Genomic DNA, 18,347 nt, shown 5'->3' with positions numbered 1-18,347 from the left:
TGAACCTGGTTATTCTGCCTCCAAGTCCGCTGCTCTGTCCCCTGCCCCGGGAGGATTTGGGTGGCCTCTTATGATCGATGACGCACATTTGCTCCCACCGGTCTGTCAACCCCTTGAGGTCAGCAAGGCAGGCCCAGTGGCTCCCGGGGACAGTTGCATCTGAGAGGTTAAGACACCGGCTCCAGATCACACAGCCCGTGTTTGAGGGGCTTCTAGTCTGATAGGGGTGGCCGTCACCATCTTGGGCTGTGCGTAGTCCAATGGGGGAGACACGCGGATAGCACTACAAGGCCCCAGGGTGCCCACAGTCATGCTCCTGACTCCTGTTCCAGGGGCAGGGGCAGGTGGGTTGATGCTATGCACATCCCTTTAGCAAGTCCCGGAGGTGCTTGGACTTTGAATCCAGGGAGAGGAGGGGGAAGGGCACGCTGTACTGGGAGGCAGTGGGGTCTTGCCGAAGGTCCTGAGTGGCCGCAGTCCATTGTTTAGCCCTGTTGGGCTGTCTTCCCGCGTGAATCAAATCAAGCAACACATTACTTGGCTGAACAGGGATCTTCACTGAACAGGGATCGCTGATACTCCATCCTGCATTTGACCCCGAGGTGGTTACAAGCAGGCAGCCTGGGAATCAGCTCCTGAGCCTTCGAGTGGGGGACCGTGACACCCATCCGAGGGCCCCCACCCTCACGGCTTCGGGAGGGTGAGTCCCAGGAGGCTGTGGCTGGCCCTCAGCGGAGGGTCAGCTCAGGGCTGGCCCTCAGTAGGTGCACTGCACAAACGATGGTGCTGTCATTACCACGTCTGCCAGGGCCCAGCACTGACCTTCACGGACCGATGTGGGCTCAGTGGGCACGGGAGAGGAGGCTGTCAGCTGAGCAGCAGGCCGCACACGCAGCCCTTGGTTCAAATCCCAGCTCTGCCGCCAATTAGGGCACAGAGCTCCGTGCCTTCAGGCCTTGGCTTCTTCATATGACATCAGAATATCATCCTGACCTCATGGACTGTCATTCTGAAGCTCTGGGGAGTGTCACATCAGAGAACCGCTTCCTATCTCTGGACCTCAGTTGACGCATCTGTAAATTTGGGACAATCACAGCTGCATCCTGGGCTTGTGAGTTTGCCGTGAGGTAATTGACACAGAGCACTGAGCCGGTGGTGGTCCGTGCTTTGCAGAGGGAAGCCGTTCGTGAAGCCCGAGGCCCCGGGAAGCGGAGGGTGGGAGCCAGGACCCCTGTGAGGCCCCTGAAGGCTGAGGCTTTGGCCCAGGCTCAGGACTCTGGTGGCACTGTCTCCACTGGAGAGAATATTTCTAAATGAGCCCAGGAGGTGGTCAGGTTAGCCGGCCTCATAGAAGGCAGCGTGGTGAGTGGAGGGAGCCTGAGTCTGCAGCTCCTTCTCTCTGCACTGTCTGACCTTGGACAAGCCACTTGTCTTCTCCAGGCCCCTGTTTTCTTGTGTTTCTAATGAGGTGGTGATTATTTGTACCCCGCCGACCTTAGGGCTGCGGGAGAATCCAGCAAGAGAGGTGGCTGTCACCGAGGACGTAGGCGGGTGGGAGGCCCGGGCTCATGGAAGCGTGGGGAGGTGGGTCTTCGAGATGCTGCCTGGGTTCTTCCTCAGAGGGAGCCCCAAGAACTGGGCTCTGCCCCTTTACTCCCCGGTCATCGGGCCTCCGCTGCGGTAATAAGACAGTCGACCCAGTCTTGTAAAGGTCATAGCCTGGTTACCAGCTGCTCCTGTCCCTGGAGACGTTAGTTACTATTATCTTTTGCTTAAAAATAACCTCACGCTCCCTCCTCATCCTGAGACCGGAGCCCCCCGCTAAGCCTCAGTGTGTCTGTTCTTTGGGTGACAGTCTCCCAGACCCCACACTCCCCAGCTTTCCGGTAGGGGCTCTGGGGTCAGTGGGATGATTCCCGGGCCCACGAAGACACTCCCTCCCCCCCCCCCCCCCCCCCAAGCAAGGATCAGCTGCTCTTTGCTGAGCACCTGCCATGTGCTACACTCTTTGCTAGACCTTTTGGTTCATATTTTATTTACTCGACCTTTTCTGGCTTATTGTTGTCGCCATTTTTGCAGAGAGGTCTGCGATAACCAAAGTTCCCTGTTCTGAGCAGATTTTTTGAAAAAACCCTTCCCAGTGCTGTATTTCTTGTGCGTTGACAAAGGCATTTTCATATTGGTGCGCTTTTTGGGGGTCTGGCCTCGGTGAGGCCTGCAGTTCGGCTCTCCCTCAGGTGGCAGGCCAGGAAGTGCAGCCCAGAGGGGTGGGAGCGAAGGCCAAGGTCTCGGGATGGGAGAGCTGGGGTTACCTGGACAGCAGCTCTCCCACCTCAGCCTCAAAGCTGAGCATCTCACTCCGGATTTGACAGGGACCCTGGGAGTACCCAGGCCCCTGAGGGGACCTGTTTCTCCTGGCCAGTGGACTCTCAGCTCTTTGTCCCCCACTTCTCCAGTGGGGCTTTGGAAGACAAGGGAACACTCCTGGACGCTGGGCCTGGCGCGCCCCCTACTGGGCCATTGTGGACCTGCACAGGAAACTCAGATTTCCCGACAATTTCCATTTTGCACCCCCCCCCCCCCCCCCGCCGAGGATGCTGGGGCTGGAGCTGAAGGCCCGATTCAGGACTTGGTTCTAGGTCTTGTCTTTCCCACTGAAACATGCCCCGAGGCCCAGGATGAGCACTCAGATCCCAGAAGAGCAATACTGAGGCGTGGGGGGAGGGGGTTAAGGAGCCTGTTGCGTTCCCGACACGTTTCTTGTGCCTCTCCGGTCTTTCTCGTGTCCTCCTCGCTTACCAGGTGGATGTTGTGTGGTCCTCACCCCTGCTCTGTGGACCGGGAAGTGGGGGCGGAGCCCCACCTGCCTGCCTGGGTCGGAAATCGGGTCTGGTGGCCTTGGTGCCGGGGCCTCCCCTCACCAGCCCTGTTCCCTGGCCTGCAGGGGCGGAGAGGAGCCTGCTCTACGAGGATGTGCATCGGGACGGAGCGCCCAGGGAGCCCGAGGACCTAGGCTGGAGCTCCAGTGAGTTTGAGAGCTACAGTGAGGACTCGGGGGAGGAGGCCAAGCCAGAGGCCGAGCCCGCCAAGCACCGAGTGTCCTTTCAGCCCAAGGTAAGGGGTGGGCACCTCTCACCCGGCCAGGACTCCGGGACCCCCTGGGGAGGGGGTGAGGAGGGTGGGAAGGGTTGGCCTCAGGCTCGTATCCTGTTAGGGAACCCCCCCGCCCCCAGGAATGTACAGTGAGAGGGGCGGTGGCCCGGGTACCCCAAGCATAGGAAGCGACCCCCCGGCATTGCCGTTTGACTATGGAGAGCCCTGAACCCAGCTTGGGTGTGGTTAGCACCTGGCACGGGTGCTTCCACACCCCTTTCCTACGGCAGACCCTGGCAAGGACCACCATGTTCTTGGGCTCACATCAGACTTCAGAAGCCTCCTCAACACAGGTTCCAGGCAGCCCCGCCGGCCGATTAGAGTTGGTACTTAGATCAGATCCTTTTGGTCTCCCTGCCCCACTGGATGCAATTCTCAGAGCCGTCCTAGACCCGTGCCTTCCTCTGCCCTGGGGAAGTGAGCAAGGTCGGAGGGGCGGGGGGGTGGGTGCTGTGTGGCTAAGACACGGGCTCTTTCCAAGGTCTTTTATTGATTTATTTAATTTATGTACTATAAATCTTTTTTTTAAAAGCTTATTTATTTATCGTGAGAGAGTGTGGGGGAGGGACAGAGAGAGAGAGAGAGAGAGAGAGAGAAAATCCCAAGCAGGCTCCGTGCCACCAGTGTGGAGTCCCACGCAGGCCTCAGTCCCCCGACCGTGAGATCATGACCTGAGCCGAAATCAAGTCAGACACTCAACCTACTGAGCCCCTCCGAGGTCTTTTGAGATGCCATCCGTGCGTTGGTTTCTGCCTGGAACAGGGTTCATTCTGCTGGCTTCGTGGAAGGAGCCGGAAGCCGAGAGGAGGACGGACTGCTTCCTCCTGAGACAGACTGCTCCTCCCGTTTGTTCTACAGAAGCCAGCAGAAAGCAGATTCTAGCCATGCTGAGATTTGGGGTTTAATGGGAACCACTTCTTAGAGGCAGGCCCTGCCCAACCGGAGGTGACTGGGTCCCTCTCAGCCTCTTTGTGAAAAGTCGCACATGACAGATACCCAAAGGTGGTGCAGGGAGAAGGCAGGGGCCCCAGGACTAGGCTGGGGTTATGGCACCCCATGTCTTTCCTAGTGCATCCTGCCCCTTTCGGAGTTTGAGGATCCCCTCTGGGGGAAGGCAGCCGGCCAGAGCGGCACCCACGCCTACGAGTCCTCGAGGAGCCTGGGGGCGGAGCAGGTCTCTCTCGAATGTGGTCTTGTGGCCGGGCCTCCGTGGGCCGGGCCACGGAAGATGGCCTTGGTATCTCGCTAGGATAAAGTTAAGCGTCTATGATACCTACCCTGTGCCCAGTCGTTTCTCAGGGTGCGGGCAGGGGGAGCTCGAGGCCTGGGCCAGCCCTTGTTCTCAGCCTCTGGCTGTCCCTCCTGATCCCCCTGGGCCACTTTCCCAGGCCCCTGCCATACATTTCTCAGAGGGCAGGGGGTGTGGAGATGCTGAGTTTGGGCTTCCCAGTGCTGGTGCTCAGTCTTATATAAGCATCGGGACCACGAGGGGAGCTGATTGAAATCGCAGATGCCAGGGCCTCACTCCCAGGGACTCCGGCTCATGGTTTGGGGGTGGGGGGAAGCCTGGCAATTTGCCTTTTTTTTTTTTCAAGTTTATTTTTTATTAATTAATTAATTAATTATTTATTATTTTTTTAAATTTTTAAAAAATGTTTATTTGCTTTTTGAGAGAGAGAGAGAGAGAGAGAGAGAGAGACAGAGTGAAAGCAGGGGAGGGGCAGAGAGAGAGAGGGAGACACAGAATCCGAAGCAGGCTCCAGGCTCCGAGCCGTCAGCACTGAGCCCCACGTGAGACTCGAACCCACAAACTGTGAGATCGTGACCTGAGCCGAAGTCTCGCTCTCAGCCGACTGAGCCACCCAGGCGCCCCCTCCCTGGGCTGGCCCTCACCATGGCTGGGCCCCAGGGGAGGAGTCTCTGGGGGCCGACCATTAGCTCTTGTCCCTCAGACCCTCAAGCGAGGGGCTTTGGACCCTTCGTCAGCAGACAAACAGTGTGGCAGAGTTCTTGGAATTTCTAACCGGGAGGACTTTTTGTCTGGCTGCGGGCCACGGCCTGCCTGTTCCCCAGACAGCAGGCCCCCAGGGAGGTGAGGGTTGTGGAGGGACCTTTCCTTTGGCACCTTGCCTGCTGCGCTCTGCCCTCCTGGGCCGCTTGGGGCCCACCTGCTTCCGTGCCTGGCACCGCCGTGGCTGAACGTTCTGGGGCCACCGCTGCTTGGCAGTGTCTTGTGTGTGCTGTGGGGCATGGGGCTGCAGAGATCTGGTGGTGTTTTGCCCTGTCCTTGGAGTCTCACGGGGGCCTAGCTTCCCGTCCAGCTGCAGGCTGTCCCTGCTTGAGGTGTCTTAGGCGGCCAGCCCTCAGCAGGTGGATTTTTGCCAAAGAAAGTGACCGAGGGGTCTGCAGAGGGACCCCCCTCAGAAGCACCTGACCCAGATGTAAGCAGGGGCCTGATCCCATTATGTTAATAAGTACCTGCTGATGGCCACCCATGGTCCTTGGGATTTTTTTTTTTTTTTTCCTAACCAGTTGTGGATTGGGCTGCATTGGATTTTTCCTTTTCCTGACTGTGACCTCTTCATAATTAAGGTTACCATGATCCAGCTGGCCAGGGCACTGGGCAGAAACGCCAGCTCTGACCTCTGACCTCAGCCTTGCTCACTCCCCTGCTCAGACCCGACCAGTCTGCAATTGATCTCTGATCCGGGTTCTTCTAATCCTGAGAGAGGCAGAGGGGAAGTGCAAAACCAGGGGCTTTATGATTTTATTGTGTCAATTTACAGGTGAACCAGGGCTCAGGACAAACCCCAGCCTCTCTCCAGTTGTGGGGAGTCTGAGTAACTCTCAGAAGGATCCCTGTCCTGCGATTTCTTTCTTTTTTTTCCTTTAAAATTTTTTAAACATTTATTTATTTTTGAGAGACAGAGAGAGACAGAGCACGAGCAGGGGAGGGGCAGAGAGAGAGAGGGAGACACAGAATCTGAAGCAGGCTCCAGGCTCTGAGCTGTCAGCACAGAGCCCGACGCGGGACTCGAACTCACGGACCGTGAGATCATGACCTGAGCCGAGTCGGACGCTTAACCGACTGAGCCACCCAGGTGCCCCCTGTCCTGCGATTTCTTTGCATTGACAATAGAGAGCCTCTGCATAGTGTGGTACAGTTTACAAAGCGGTTTCCTGTGATTTTCCTGATACCCTAAAGTGGTTGGTGTTATTTGGATTAAGAGTCTCATGGTATTGATCAGAGACACTAACACAGAAGTGTAGAGAGGCTAAATGATATGGTTAGGGTCACGCAGCCAGTAAGTGGTATACAACTCAACATCACACAAGATTTGAAAGAACACACATCGTCCTTCTGTCCATGCATCCATGCACCCATCTATTCATCCATCCAAGCATCCTTCCTTCTATCCTCCCTCCTTCCCTCCCTCCCTTCCATCCATCCGTCCATCCATCCATCTATCTATCCATCCCTGCATTTCTCCCTCCATCCAACCATCCGTCCATCCATCCATCCATCCATCCATCCATCCATCCATCTATCCATCCCTGCTTTTCTCCCTCCATCCAACCATCCATCCATCCATCCGTCCATCCATCCATCCATCCATCCATCCATCCATCCCTGCATTTCTCCCTCCGTCCAACCATCCATCCATCCATGCGTCCATCCATCCATCCATCCATCCATCCATCCATCCATCCCTGCATTTCTCCATCCATCCATCCATCCATCCATCCATCCATCCGTCCATCCATCCATCCCTGCATTTCTCCCTCCATCCAACCATCCGTCCATCCATCCATCCATCCATCCATCCATCCATCCCTGCATTTCTCCCTCCATCCAACCATCCATCCATCCATCCATCCCTGCATTTCTCCCTCCATCCAACCATCCATCCATCCATCCATCCATCCATCCATCCATCCATCCATCTGTTCATCCATCCGTTCATCCATCCATCCTTCCATCCTTCCATCCATCCATCCATCCATCCATCCTACCAACTATCCACCCATTCAACAAATATTGAGCACTTATAATCTGAAAGATAGTGTAATACTAGCTTCCATGTTTTGAGCGCTTGCTAAGTCTTGGGGTCTACACGTATTTCCCATTCCATCTTCTCAGTAACTCTGTGAAGTGGTTATCATCCGGGCCGCTTTCCCAGTGAGGAAGGTGTCCCTCCGAGAGGTGAAGACACTATTCCAGCTAGTGAGCAGGGGGTGGCGACTTAAACCCAGGCCCGCCTGCCTCCAGCGCTCTTGCTCATGGTCCGTTTCCTGGTCTACTCCGGAAGTAGTACCTTCTTGGCGTTCTGAATGCTTCACCGGATGTCAGTGTTGCTCACACAGCTCACGCGTTTGAATGTCTGTGTTTGTCTCTCCATCCATCCATCCATCTTCCCAGGTGGCGTGTAAGCTAGTCAGCCACCCCTCCTTCCATCCAGACGCCCACCGGCCCTCCGTCCGTCTGTCCGTCCGTCCATCCCTTGCTCTGTTTGCCCGCTCCTTCCTGCAGCGGTGTGCCAGAGTCCGCTCTTCCTAGCTCAGGAGAACTAGGAACCAATTCCGCGCTCTTTCCGACTCCGCATTCAGCGACGTCACACTAGTGGTTTGAAATTCGCCACGGTGGCGTAGTGACATCGTGGAAAGCCAATAAAGCAGGGGTCTATTTCCTGGAGAAGTGCGTGTTAAATATTTACCGGCACGGCACTGCTTCCATCCGTCCCCTGGTCCCCCTGGGTTTTTATCCGTCTTCTTGTTCATCTGTCCGTCCATTTACCCAGATCTGCAGTCCTCCAGCCAAGTTTATCCATTTGCTCATCCAGCCATTTTTCTGTCTGTCCATCCAACCACTCATCCCTCTGTTTATAGTCCATCCGTCTGTCCAACCAGCTCTCTGTCCATTCGCCCGTCTTCCTGTGCATTTGCCCACGCACCTGCCCATCCATCCATCTCACAAACTTGCCAAGGACCTCCTGTGTCACCAGCCCCTCGCTGGCCCCTGGCATATGGGGGGATGCCTGAGACACAGTCCTTGTCCTCTAGGCACTGTTCCCCTTCTCTGAGCGGGGCCGGCTGGTCCCCTGCCCCTGGCCCCCCAGCAGCCAGGACTCCCAGCCCCCGCTGCCTGCGCGTTGGGGTGGGACGCTGCTGGAGCCGATCCCTGGCGGGAGCCATCCCCAGGCCCCACGTCCCACCTCACCTGGTCTCCTTTCTCCTCTGTTGTCCTGTCTGTGTCCTCCCGTCCCGCCTGCTCCTCGCACCTGCTCTCCTTCTGCCTGGCTGCTTGGGGGCTCCAGCTTTCTCCAGACCTGACTAGGCTAAAGGAGAGATACGCCAGGACTAAGAGAGACATCTTGGCTTTAAGAGCCGGGGGGAGAGACGTGCAGGCGCTGAAGCACAAGTACGACTGTAAGGTACTGTCTGTCTGTCCCCCGGCGGCCTGGCAGGGGCCCGCCCCGATGCTGGAGCCTGGCCGCCTCTCGCACCTGTGCCGGGACCGGTGGTGCCGGCACCCGCTCCTTTCCACGTTCTCGCCTCTCTCTCCGAGTGAAACTGTCACTGTGCCAGAATTCCTGGGGGGTGGGCTGGGCTGGGCTGGGGCGGTCTGCAAACTCTGGGGTCCTCAGAATCACCTGGGTGCTTTGGAGAATGCAGACTCCTGGGCTGCACCCCCAGAGATGCTGATTCTGTAGGTCTGGACCGAGGCCCAGGAATCTGCAAATTTGGTAACTGTGGCGGTGGGTTTGGGTGACGCCTGGAGAGATGTGAGCCTTAGTGAGTGATGCTGAACGTTCCTCCCGCCCTGAGCCGTTCAGAGAGATCCAGGGTAAGGAAGTCTGTAGGAGAAATCACAACACCTTGGTCTTAGATGAGACCCAGACTTCTGGATAACGATGACACCGACAGCAGGAACTTCTCTTAGTTGAGCACCTACTATGTGCTGTGGAGGCCTGCAGGCCTGGCTCTGAATCCCTGTCCCACCACTTCCTCTCTTTGTGATCCCGGGCAGGTCTCTTGACCTCTCTGAGCCTCGGTTTCCTCACCTGTGAAATGGGGGCATTAACAGTACCAGCCCCCTGGTAGATGTAAAGATTAGGTGAGCTCAGATCTATAAGGTGCTCAGTGCTGTGCTTGGTGTGACCTAAGAGCTCAGTGGCTGGTGGCCACTATTACTTACACACCTGACTGTTTTGTCCCCAGGGCATCCGGGGAGGCAGCTGTCTTACTGCTGTCATTTAGCATCAGCGAGGCTGGAGAGAAGTAACTGGCTGATGGTCACAGCGCTGGTCGGTGGCAGAGCCGGGATTCAAACCTGGGTCTGCTGTCCATCCTGTGCCACGTCCTGTTTCATCAGAACCCGAGGCCTCCCCGGAGGGGGAGGGGGAGGGGGGGGAGGAGGAGGAGGTGGCGGGGGAGGGGAGGCACTTTATAGTTCATATAAACACGCCTTGGGGGGCCTGTGACCTGAGGGGGGCAGGTTTAACTTCTCAGAAGGCGAAGGCCCAGAGAGGAGAGGGAGCCTTGAAGGGAAGATTCTTATGACCACTGTTCTTGCCCCGGCTGTGACCCTGGAGTCAGACGCCTGGTCCAGCCTCTGCACCGTGGTTGATGGTGGGGACACCTCCCGGGGTGTTCATTTGCTGCTCTTCTTTGCCCAGGAAAACGGCAAGAGAAGTAGGAGTTTATAGGATAGCTGCCTGCCCCAGCTTTCTTCCGGGAAGGAACTGGGCTCAGAGCAGAGGTTTCCAATCTGGGGCTTGTGACCCCTCCCAACCCCCAGAGGAGGACGAGCGTCTCTGTGTAGTTTCTGGGGTCGGACATCCGTGCTTCTCCTTAGATTATCACAGGTGTTTCTGACCCCCGAGCCCCACTCCTAGAAGCCAAGAACCACTACTGAAGAATTTTACCATTTCCATGCAGGGAGGCCCCAGGGGACTTCCCCTTCCTCCTGCGGAGTGTGGGGGGGTGAGGGGTGTTTCCAGAAGTCAGCATTGTTCCTGAAAAGCCACCACCACCCCGTGCCCCAGGCCTCACGCCCCATGGGTTTTTGGCAACCCCGCTGCTCTGGGCCCTTCCACTGGGGACCAGGGGGTTTGCTTGGAGGAAGGTGATAGCAGGGACCAGAGCCCCCCAGGGGAGTGCTCTCCGCCTTCAGCAGAGAGTTTCAGGAAGGAGAGAGTGTTCTAGAACTGCACTGCCCATTATGATAGTCATGTGGTTCTTTACGTTTAAATCAGTTACAATTAAATATAACCGGACTTCAGGTCCTTAGTGACAAGAGCCGCTTCTCAGGTGGCCCAGGAGTTACTGGTGGCTGGTGGACCCCCTGTGGGCACGCCGAGAGTCAGCATTTCCATCAGTGAAAAAAGTTCTGTGGGATAGGGCTGACTGTGTGTCGGGGAAGATGCCAGGGCTGGGGGCTGGGGGGGCGGTGCAGGGATAACTTCTGGGACAGCGGCTCTGTTTGCGGGCCCCAGGCTCCCCCAGTGCTCAGCTCGCGGCTTCCCCCTCCTGGGCGCGCGTCCTCTCCCGCCTCACATCCTGCTTTGCCTGTCGCGAGCTGTGGTGGCCGCGGTCCGTCCCCACGCTGGGGAAGCTGTGCTCGGCTCCGTGGCAGCTCCGGCCTTCCCTCCCCTTCCCGGGCCTCGGTGCAGTCAGAAACTTGGCTGCTTTGGGGGGCAAGGGACGGGGGCCTCACTTGGGTTTGGCAGATGGGGTGGGGGTGTGAACTCACTTCCTTCTGCTTGCCCCCAAAGTAACCGCTGCCGTTTGCGCAGATCATCTTACTGTCCAGCGTGCTTCCCTGGCCCCTGTTAGTCCTCACAGATCCTGGCGCAGCTCAGTGAGGAAACTGAGGCTCAGTGAGGCTAAGTGACTTGTCCTGAGAGGTGCGGCTGGGATTTGAACCCAGGCCTGGCGCTCCAGGCCTCGGGTCTTTCCCGTGTCATGCCACTCCCTTCATTTGACGCCTACCCGTGCACTTTGTCCTGAAGGGAGACATCGGGTTAAGACCTCCTTTTGCCAGTAAACAGGGTTCCTCCGGGGTGATCTCCAGGGCACAAATGCCCCTTCTCACCCCTTCCTGGGATGCGTTGGGCGGCGTTGCCTGGCTGTCCCCCTTGGCCTCTGCCGCCACGTCCCTGGGAGTGAACGGGCCCTGGGGTCATGATGTGCGCGGCCCTGGCTGGGAGGCCTGCGTGGGGCGGCGTGGCCCTTGGTGGCAGGCGTCCTAGGCGCTCCTTCGGCTTCTCTGATGAGCCCCTCTGCCTTTGCTCAGATGACCCAGCTCATGAAGGCTGCGAAGAGCGGGACCAGGGACGGGCTGGAGAAGACGAGGATGGCCGTCATGCGCAAAGTGTCCTTTCTGCACAGGAAGGACGTCCTCGGTGAGGCGCCGTGGGCCTGGCTGGCGGGAGGGTCAGGACTCGGCTGTGTGACAGCGGGGACGGTGGGCGAAGTCACTCGGGCTCTGGGCTCCTTCGGTGGTCGGAGTCCTCTCCGGCTGGTCCCAGTTAGTTTCCCACCCTCTGGCAGGTATGGTCTACCTCGTTTTGGGGGCCCTGGGGCCTCTCCCTTGGTCTGGGGCCCAGCGGCCCTGCCCTTGGTCTCTGTCCTGGCCGTCTGGGCCCCCCGCCTCTTATGCTGTGCAGCTTACCCGGCCTCCTCTTTGGACGCTCCCACCCTTTCCTTTATCCGTCACCCATCGGCCCGGCAGCCGATATTTACTGAACACCCACAGAGAGCCGCACCCCGTGCCGGGTGCGGGGCCACCAAGATGAACGAAGCAGCATTTCTTCCAGGAATATAAACAGGAAGTGACAGTCAGAGGCGGACAAGCAGTGGCGGGGAAACGTGGCAGGAGCAGGGAGGAGTGCAGTGCGAATGAGCAGTCAGGGAAGGACTGGGAGCAGGAGGACGCGGGTCAGTTAGGTAGCAGGGTCGGGGGGGGGGGGTGAGGCAGGGAACAGGAGCAAGCGTGTGCAAAGGCCCGGGAGTGGGGAAGTAGGAGACATTCGAGAAATGATTGTCGCGATCGTCCACACGTATCGGGGACTTACTGTGCGCGAGGCAGTCTCTTACGGTCTTTGTGGTTCCTTGCTCAATCCTCATCAACACCGGACGGTACGCAGGGCTGTCCTGTGTCCATCTGGAGACGAGCGAACAGGCACAGAGTGGCTCAGTGACTTGCCTGGGGACACACAGGGACAGAAAGGATAAAGCAGAGGCTTCGTGTGGCTGGAGCGAGGGTCCGGGAGACCAGTGAGAGACGGGGGCCAGGTCAGCACAGGCGTTCAGGCCAGGGAGGCCTTCGAGACTCTGTGCCCTCTTGAAAAGTTACGTGCTTTTCCTTCTCTGTGCCTCAGTTTCCTCATCTGTGCAACGGGGCTGCTGCGGCATCTGCCTCAGGGGCCGGGGTGAGGGTGAGCGAGGCAGTGCGTGGAAAGAGCCCGGCACGGCTCCTGGCTCCTGTGTGGCAGGTGTAATTCTCAGTGGGCAGTCACTCAGTGGAGCTGTGTGCTGGTGGGTGGCAGCTCTCTGGTCTGGCTTCCGATCCCGGCTCCCCGGCCCCCTGGCTGTGAGACCTTGCGTAGGCTTCCGCCCCTCTCAGGGCGGCAGGTTCCTCATCTGTGAAATAGGCTTATTACTCCAGCACTGCGTGAACTTGGCACAACCCTGAACCTTTGGGAGAGCCCCGGCCCCCGACCGGGGAGCGGATGGGCGGAGGGGTCCCTTAGACTCGGTGGGGTGGCCTGGAGGGTGGACAGGGTGACAGGCCAGTTGGCCGCGAGCGGTCCCTGGTCACCCTCCCCACCCCCAGGCTGGCCAGGCTGCCAGCGGGCTCTCCCTCGGCCCTCCCCCGCCCCGCCCGCCGGCCCAGAGCCTTCCCCAAAGTGACCCTCCCACCCGGGTGTTATTAATAGCCACGACAGGGCTCGGATCACTGGCCAAGAATGTTGCCCGGTGGCGCATGGGGGAAGAGGAAGCCGCGGGGCCGGCGGCTGGGGTGGGTGCGGAGTGATGCCCGGGGTACCATGTGGGCCAGGCAGGAGGGCCTTCACCACCCCCACCCCCACACTGTCGTCCGCTGTCCCTCCTCCTCCTCCTCTTCTGTCTCCTGTTCAGGTAAGGGCCCGCCCGGGTGTCCCTGCTCCCTCGGCCCCCTGCTCAGGGGTCGCTGCCCCTTCTTTCTGCTCAGCTTCCCCACGGCCACCCCCACTGGGTGTCAGAGTCCTGAGCAGCTAGGGTCCCATCTCCCTGTGCCTGTGTCTCTCTTGTGGAGGCAGAACCGTCCAAAGCCAGGTCCCTACACTCTGCCTGATCTCTCTCTCTCTCTCTCTCTCTCTCTCTCTCTCTCTCTCTGCCTGATCCTTGGCCTGTCTCCTGCTCTCTGTCCGAGAGCTGCCTCCACTCGGGTCTACATCGCCCAGTTAAACTTTTTCCCTTTGGGTCTGTCTGCATTAGTTGTGATGAAAACTTGAAAACGCACAGCCAAAGAGCCCCATTCTTCTTGGGGCTTACTTTCTTCCCCCTTTTTGGCATCCAGAAGAAAACTATTTTTAGTGCATAGTGATGGAGACACGGGCGGCCTGGCTTCCTCCGGGCCAGGAGTGGGCGGGTCTGAGCAAGGACAGGGACTCTGGCAGAGCTGATCGGGCGAGCTGGAGGCCCCGGACGTGCTGCTCTGTGGCCCCTTGCTCGTTCCCGTTAATTCACGGACCGACCGATCTAGCAGAGCACAGCAGTGAGTGCAGCTTGTGGGCTCTGACCCTGTGCGGCCCCAGGACCCTGGCCCAGGGTGGTTCCCAACTCCTGGGGGGCTGAGCAGTCTAGGTCATCCTCGCCTGCGTGTGTCACCAGCCCATCTGACTTTGCAGGTGACTCGGAGGAGGAGGACATGGGACTCCTGGAGGTCAGCGTTACGGACATCAAGCCCCCGGCCCCGGAGCTGGGCCCCATGCCAGATGGCCTGAGCCCTCAGCAGGTCTGTGGGTAGAGTGGGGTGCCGGGGGTCTTTGGGGGCAAAAGGGGTGGTTGGGGACCCCGCGGGTCTGGGTCCTGAAGGGGAAGGGGTGAGCGAGGCCTCCTGGCCGAGCCTCAGCTCGTTCTCTCCTCACCTGCTGCGCAGACTTCCAGATTGGGCCCGGCAGGTCCCATGCTGTTGTCCCGGGGTGGGGATCGGGGGGGGGGCCGGCATTCAGAGCCTTTTCTTCCCACCCCCAGGGTGACGAGAGCAGCTCCTGCTTAATCATTTCACACGGGAGATGTCGTTTGCAGGGAAGACCACAGTGACAGAAGGGTTGGAAAGCATTGAGCTATTCCAACTTGGGAGACTACGGAGGGGCCAGCCCACCCTCCATCTCCGGGCTTCTCCCAGGCGCCGGGGGTCTTTGGGCGATGCCTCCCCTCCCCCGAAGTGTCACACGGGACCAGGACCCGGGGGCTTTTCTCCGGGCCTCAGGCACAGGCTTGTTGCCATGAGGCATGAAACGGTGGGGGAGACCCCTGCCTTCCCCCGGTTGTGGGGACACTGAGCGAGTCACGTTGGGGCAGCAGGTGCGAGAAAGGATTTGCCCCTCTTTTGGCTGGCAGAGGAGATGCTTGGCCTCTTTTGAAAACCAGGGAGAGGAGATGTGGTGGCCACACCTCACGTCTCAGGACGTGAGTCCGTCCGCCTGCTTCCTTCTTTTCTGTTACCCGCCTGGACCCCCCTGCCCCTAGCACTGAGGTGGTGACCCCCTGCCCGCGCGCGCGGCGAGTCCCCGTCAGAGCCAGGCGTGAGCCCAGGCTTCCGGTTCACAGTCCGGGCTGCTCCTGCTGGCATTGGCCGCGTCTCTCTCCTCCGGAGCCTCTTGTGTTTCCCGGTCAGGCAATAGGAGTTACTTTGGGCCAGTGGCTCTCAGCCGAGGTGATTTTACCCTCCAGGGGCATTTGGCCGTGTCTGGTGACGTTTGTGGTTGTCACAACTGGAGGTGCTCCTGGAATCTAGTGGGCGGGGGCCAGGGATGCTGCTGAATGTCCTACAGTGCACAGGACGGTCCCCGACACACAAGAGTCACCCGGCCCCCAGTGCCAATGTGCTGTGGTCGAGAACTCTGCTCTGGGAACGGCTTGGGCACCCGGGGATCGGTGGCCGTGACAGTGCATCTGGCTGTGGGGCGGCCTGAAGGACAGTGGGCCTGGCCCATCCTGCGGCCCTGGGGCTGTGCGGGCCATAGGCAGGCCTGGGTCCCAGGCGGGGCCGTGTGGGGGCACAGTGGAATCACCTGGGATGCTCTCACCACCCCCTCCCCCCCCGCCCCACCCATACCCAGGTAGTGCCCTATACCGACTCAGTCGGAATGTCTGGGGAGGCAGCTAGGTGACAGTATTTTAAAGACGCCCATGTGATTCCACTGTGCAGCGGGGTTTGCTTACGCACCTGCCCCCTCTCTGCTGCTGGACTCAGGCGAGGGCTCCCAGCCTCTTGCCGGCCAGGCTGCACCTGACGGGTGTGTTGATGTGGGCCGAGGAGAGAAGGGGCCAGCGAGAGGGGGGCTGGGGGGGACTGGGCTGTTTGGCCTGCGGTGGAGCTCACCCGGTGGGGTGGAGGGATCCCGTCTGCGGGAGGGGGGTTGGGTAAGGGGTTGGAGCTACGAGGGGTGGGAGCTGAGATCTCTGTTCCGTCCGAGAAAGAATTTTCTCCCCCATTTGTCCCAGGATGTGGGAGGCCACCTGACCCCTTGGAGGAGGGGTGGTGACTCCCTATCCCTGGATGTACGCGAGGGGCGGCCTGGCGGGGGCCTCGGGCCCAGCACCCCACACCCCCCATCTGTAGGCGGGGCTCTGGAGGGCGATGCTGGCCTGCGGGCCCCCGGCGGTCCCAGGAGCGGGCTCTGGGAGGGACGAGTCCCTTCCGTCCTGCAGCCCCTCAGCTCTTCTGGCACCAGGACTCCTTATCGGCCAGCCGGGGCCTCTGCACACATCGGGTGCTCCCTCTGTGCTGTGGTGGGTGCGGCCACTGACTGTGTTTTCCGGCCCGGGCAGGTGGTCCGGAGGCACATCCTGGGCTCCATCGTTCAGAGTGAAGGCAGCTACGTGGAGTCTTTGAAGCGGGTACTCCAGGTACGACTCCGGGGGCCTCTGGGGAGACGGCAGGGAGGACCCCAGAGGGACACTTTGTAAGGAGGGTTTGTGGGGAGGTTATGGGCCGTTTTAAGGGGAGGGGGCCACAGGCCAGCGCTTTTATGGGGACAGGAAGAGTTCCTGATGCCTGGGAGTTGGCAGGAAGACTGCATTTCTGAACCAGGGTCGCGGGTCTGTGAAGTGAGATGTGCCCTCTAGAGTAGAGGGCGTGTGGGCCCTTCTGTGCCTGGAAGGGACCGTGCTCTCCTCACCAGTCCGGGAGCCCTGGGCCAGGGGCCATGTCTCCCATCATCCGGGATCATCCTGCGCCCTCCCCCCCCCCGAGGCTGGAGTGGATGCACCCCCTCGTGCTCTGTCAGTGCTCGTGTGACTGGAGTAACCCTGCCGCCCCGGTCTGTCGTCTGCACTCCTGAAGGGGTGACTCCTCTGGGGGTGCTGTGACTCCAAGACAGGCCAGTGGGGAAGGGAATTGTTGGGGGTCGTGGGGTGTCGATGACACCGTCCTCTTGCCCCTCCTGAGTTCGGAGCCACACAAGGGCAGCCCGGGCGGCAGGCAGGGAGAGGTGACAATATCACCGTGTTCCTGATGGCTGGTGGGAGTGTGGCTCTAGGGCTGGGGGCCAGGGGACTTGCCAGGGGGGCATCGCCGCCACCATTCCATTCGACACGCGGGCTCAGTCACGGGCAGAGCTGCCCAGGGCCGGCCTGGGCCTCGGGGCCTGCCTCCACGGGGCTGTTTGCAGGCGGCCTCTTCCCCCGGCCCAGCTTGATACCTAAGTCACGGGGGTGCGTTGTGGGTGGGCAAAGAGGGGCCAGGAGTGTTACATTCATGGAGACCCTTCCCAAAGGACAGGTGAGGAGTGAGGGATACGTGCCCTCCCGCCTCCTGCCTCCGGGAAGGTCCACACATGGCCTGCTGAGTTCTGATTGGCAGGGCAACTGGGTGGGAGGGGCTGTGGCCTGGCCCTGGGGTGCTCACCCCGCTGCCCGCCCCCCCCCCCCCGCAGGATTACCGCAACCCCCTGATGGAGATGGAACCCAAGGTGCTGAGCGCCCGCAAGTGCCAGGTGGTGTTCTTCCGCGTGAAGGAGATCCTACACTGCCACTCCATGTTCCAGATAGCCCTGTCCTCCCGGGTGGCCGAGTGGGACTCCACTGAGAAGATTGGGGACCTCTTCGTGGCTTCAGTAGGTATCCCAGACTCTCTTTCCCCGGCCCCCACCAAGGTGAACACCGCAGCCCTGACCCGGAAGTCATCCGGGCCAGCCTCCTGCCTCCACCTGGTCACCTGTCCAAGCCGGCAGGGTCGGGGGGAAGCAGGGCCTGAGTCTGCCTGGCCCAAGCTGGGGTGCACACGACAGCTTCTAGTGGGTCCTTGGAGATGTCTGCGGGCAGGGTGCTGGGGAAGCCAGCTCACTGTTCTGGCCCTGCTGGGGCGGCTGGTCTGAGTACCCACAGGGTGCTCACCCGGCTGGTCCGAGTACCCACAGGGTGCTCACCGGGCTGGTCTGAGTACCCGCAGGTTGCTCACCATATGAGATGCTTTCGCATCCCATGGCCTTGGCCCCCAGAGGACTCTATGCTACAGGGCAAGGGGCAGGTGCACTGGCTTGCTCTCCAGGAGGCCCGGCTGGGTCCCAGCTCAGTTTTGTAACCTTGGCCAGCTCCAGGGCCCTCTCGGGGCTCAGGCCCCCCATCTGAGGGGGGACTCTTGGTTTTTCAAACTGCAGTCTGTGGACCCCAAAGAGATTTGTGGGGGGTGGGTGCATCAAGTCAGTGGATCTGTTTTAGATCATTGGGTTCTGCTAAAAGGAAAGAATATATATGGTTTTGCAAACCCCAGCATTCAATAGATCTGATATCCTGGTCAGTGTGGACAAGGACCTGGGGTCAGGAGTGCTGTCCTCGGGGCTGGAGGCCCAGGGCATTTTACTTCCTGGGGGTGGTGAGGAAATGCAAAAAGGGGCATCGTGGCTGCCCCCACCTCTGTCCCTTCTCCCCTCGCCTTCCCGGGTCACCCTGCTGGGAGAGGAGGAGGGTCCCTGGTCTCT

At 59.7% G+C, this 18,347-nt stretch overlaps 1 protein-coding gene and 1 long non-coding RNA gene across 11 annotated transcripts in view; one reads left to right on the top strand and one right to left on the bottom strand.

The window, feature by feature from the left end:
• ARHGEF10L (Rho guanine nucleotide exchange factor 10 like) overlaps positions 1–18,347 on the top strand; it is a 143,424-nt gene that overhangs the window by 57,315 nt on the left and 67,762 nt on the right. For 3 of the 8 annotated variants that reach the window (XM_060621160.3, XM_060621158.3, XM_060621164.3), the window contains 6 exons: positions 2,945–3,114; positions 8,469–8,585; positions 11,450–11,558; positions 14,049–14,155; positions 16,198–16,275; positions 17,304–17,483. In XM_060621160.3, the coding sequence (XP_060477143.3) occupies positions 2,945–3,114; positions 8,469–8,585; positions 11,450–11,558; positions 14,049–14,155; positions 16,198–16,275; positions 17,304–17,483 (761 nt within the window). Of the gene's footprint in view, positions 1–2,944; positions 3,115–8,468; positions 8,586–11,449; positions 11,559–13,109; positions 13,297–13,728; positions 13,916–14,048; positions 14,156–16,197; positions 16,276–17,303; positions 17,484–18,347 lie in introns of those variants that run through there. The other 5 variants (XM_060621163.3, XM_060621161.3, XM_060621167.3 and 2 more) reach the window with 3 other exon arrangements.
• Positions 6,612–10,540, bottom strand: LOC132670782 (uncharacterized). 3 transcript variants are annotated; one of them, XR_013557703.2, is made up of 5 exons: positions 9,354–10,540; positions 9,107–9,215; positions 8,658–9,008; positions 8,372–8,489; positions 6,612–7,841 (listed from the first exon to the last, which is right to left on the bottom strand). It is a non-coding gene; the product is annotated as an uncharacterized LOC132670782 (long non-coding RNA). The 3 variants fall into 3 exon arrangements; XR_013557701.2 differs by having other exon boundaries at positions 8,658–9,215; XR_013557702.2 differs by lacking the exon at positions 9,107–9,215.

The sequence above is a fragment of the Panthera onca genome, chromosome C1, assembly GCF_046562875.1.
Source record: "Panthera onca isolate mPanOnc1 chromosome C1, mPanOnc1 haplotype 2, whole genome shotgun sequence".
In the NCBI taxonomy this organism is placed as follows: domain Eukaryota; kingdom Metazoa; phylum Chordata; class Mammalia; order Carnivora; family Felidae; genus Panthera; species Panthera onca.
Note: the sequence above shows the minus strand (reverse complement) of the source record. Positions and strands in the feature narration are given on the sequence as shown.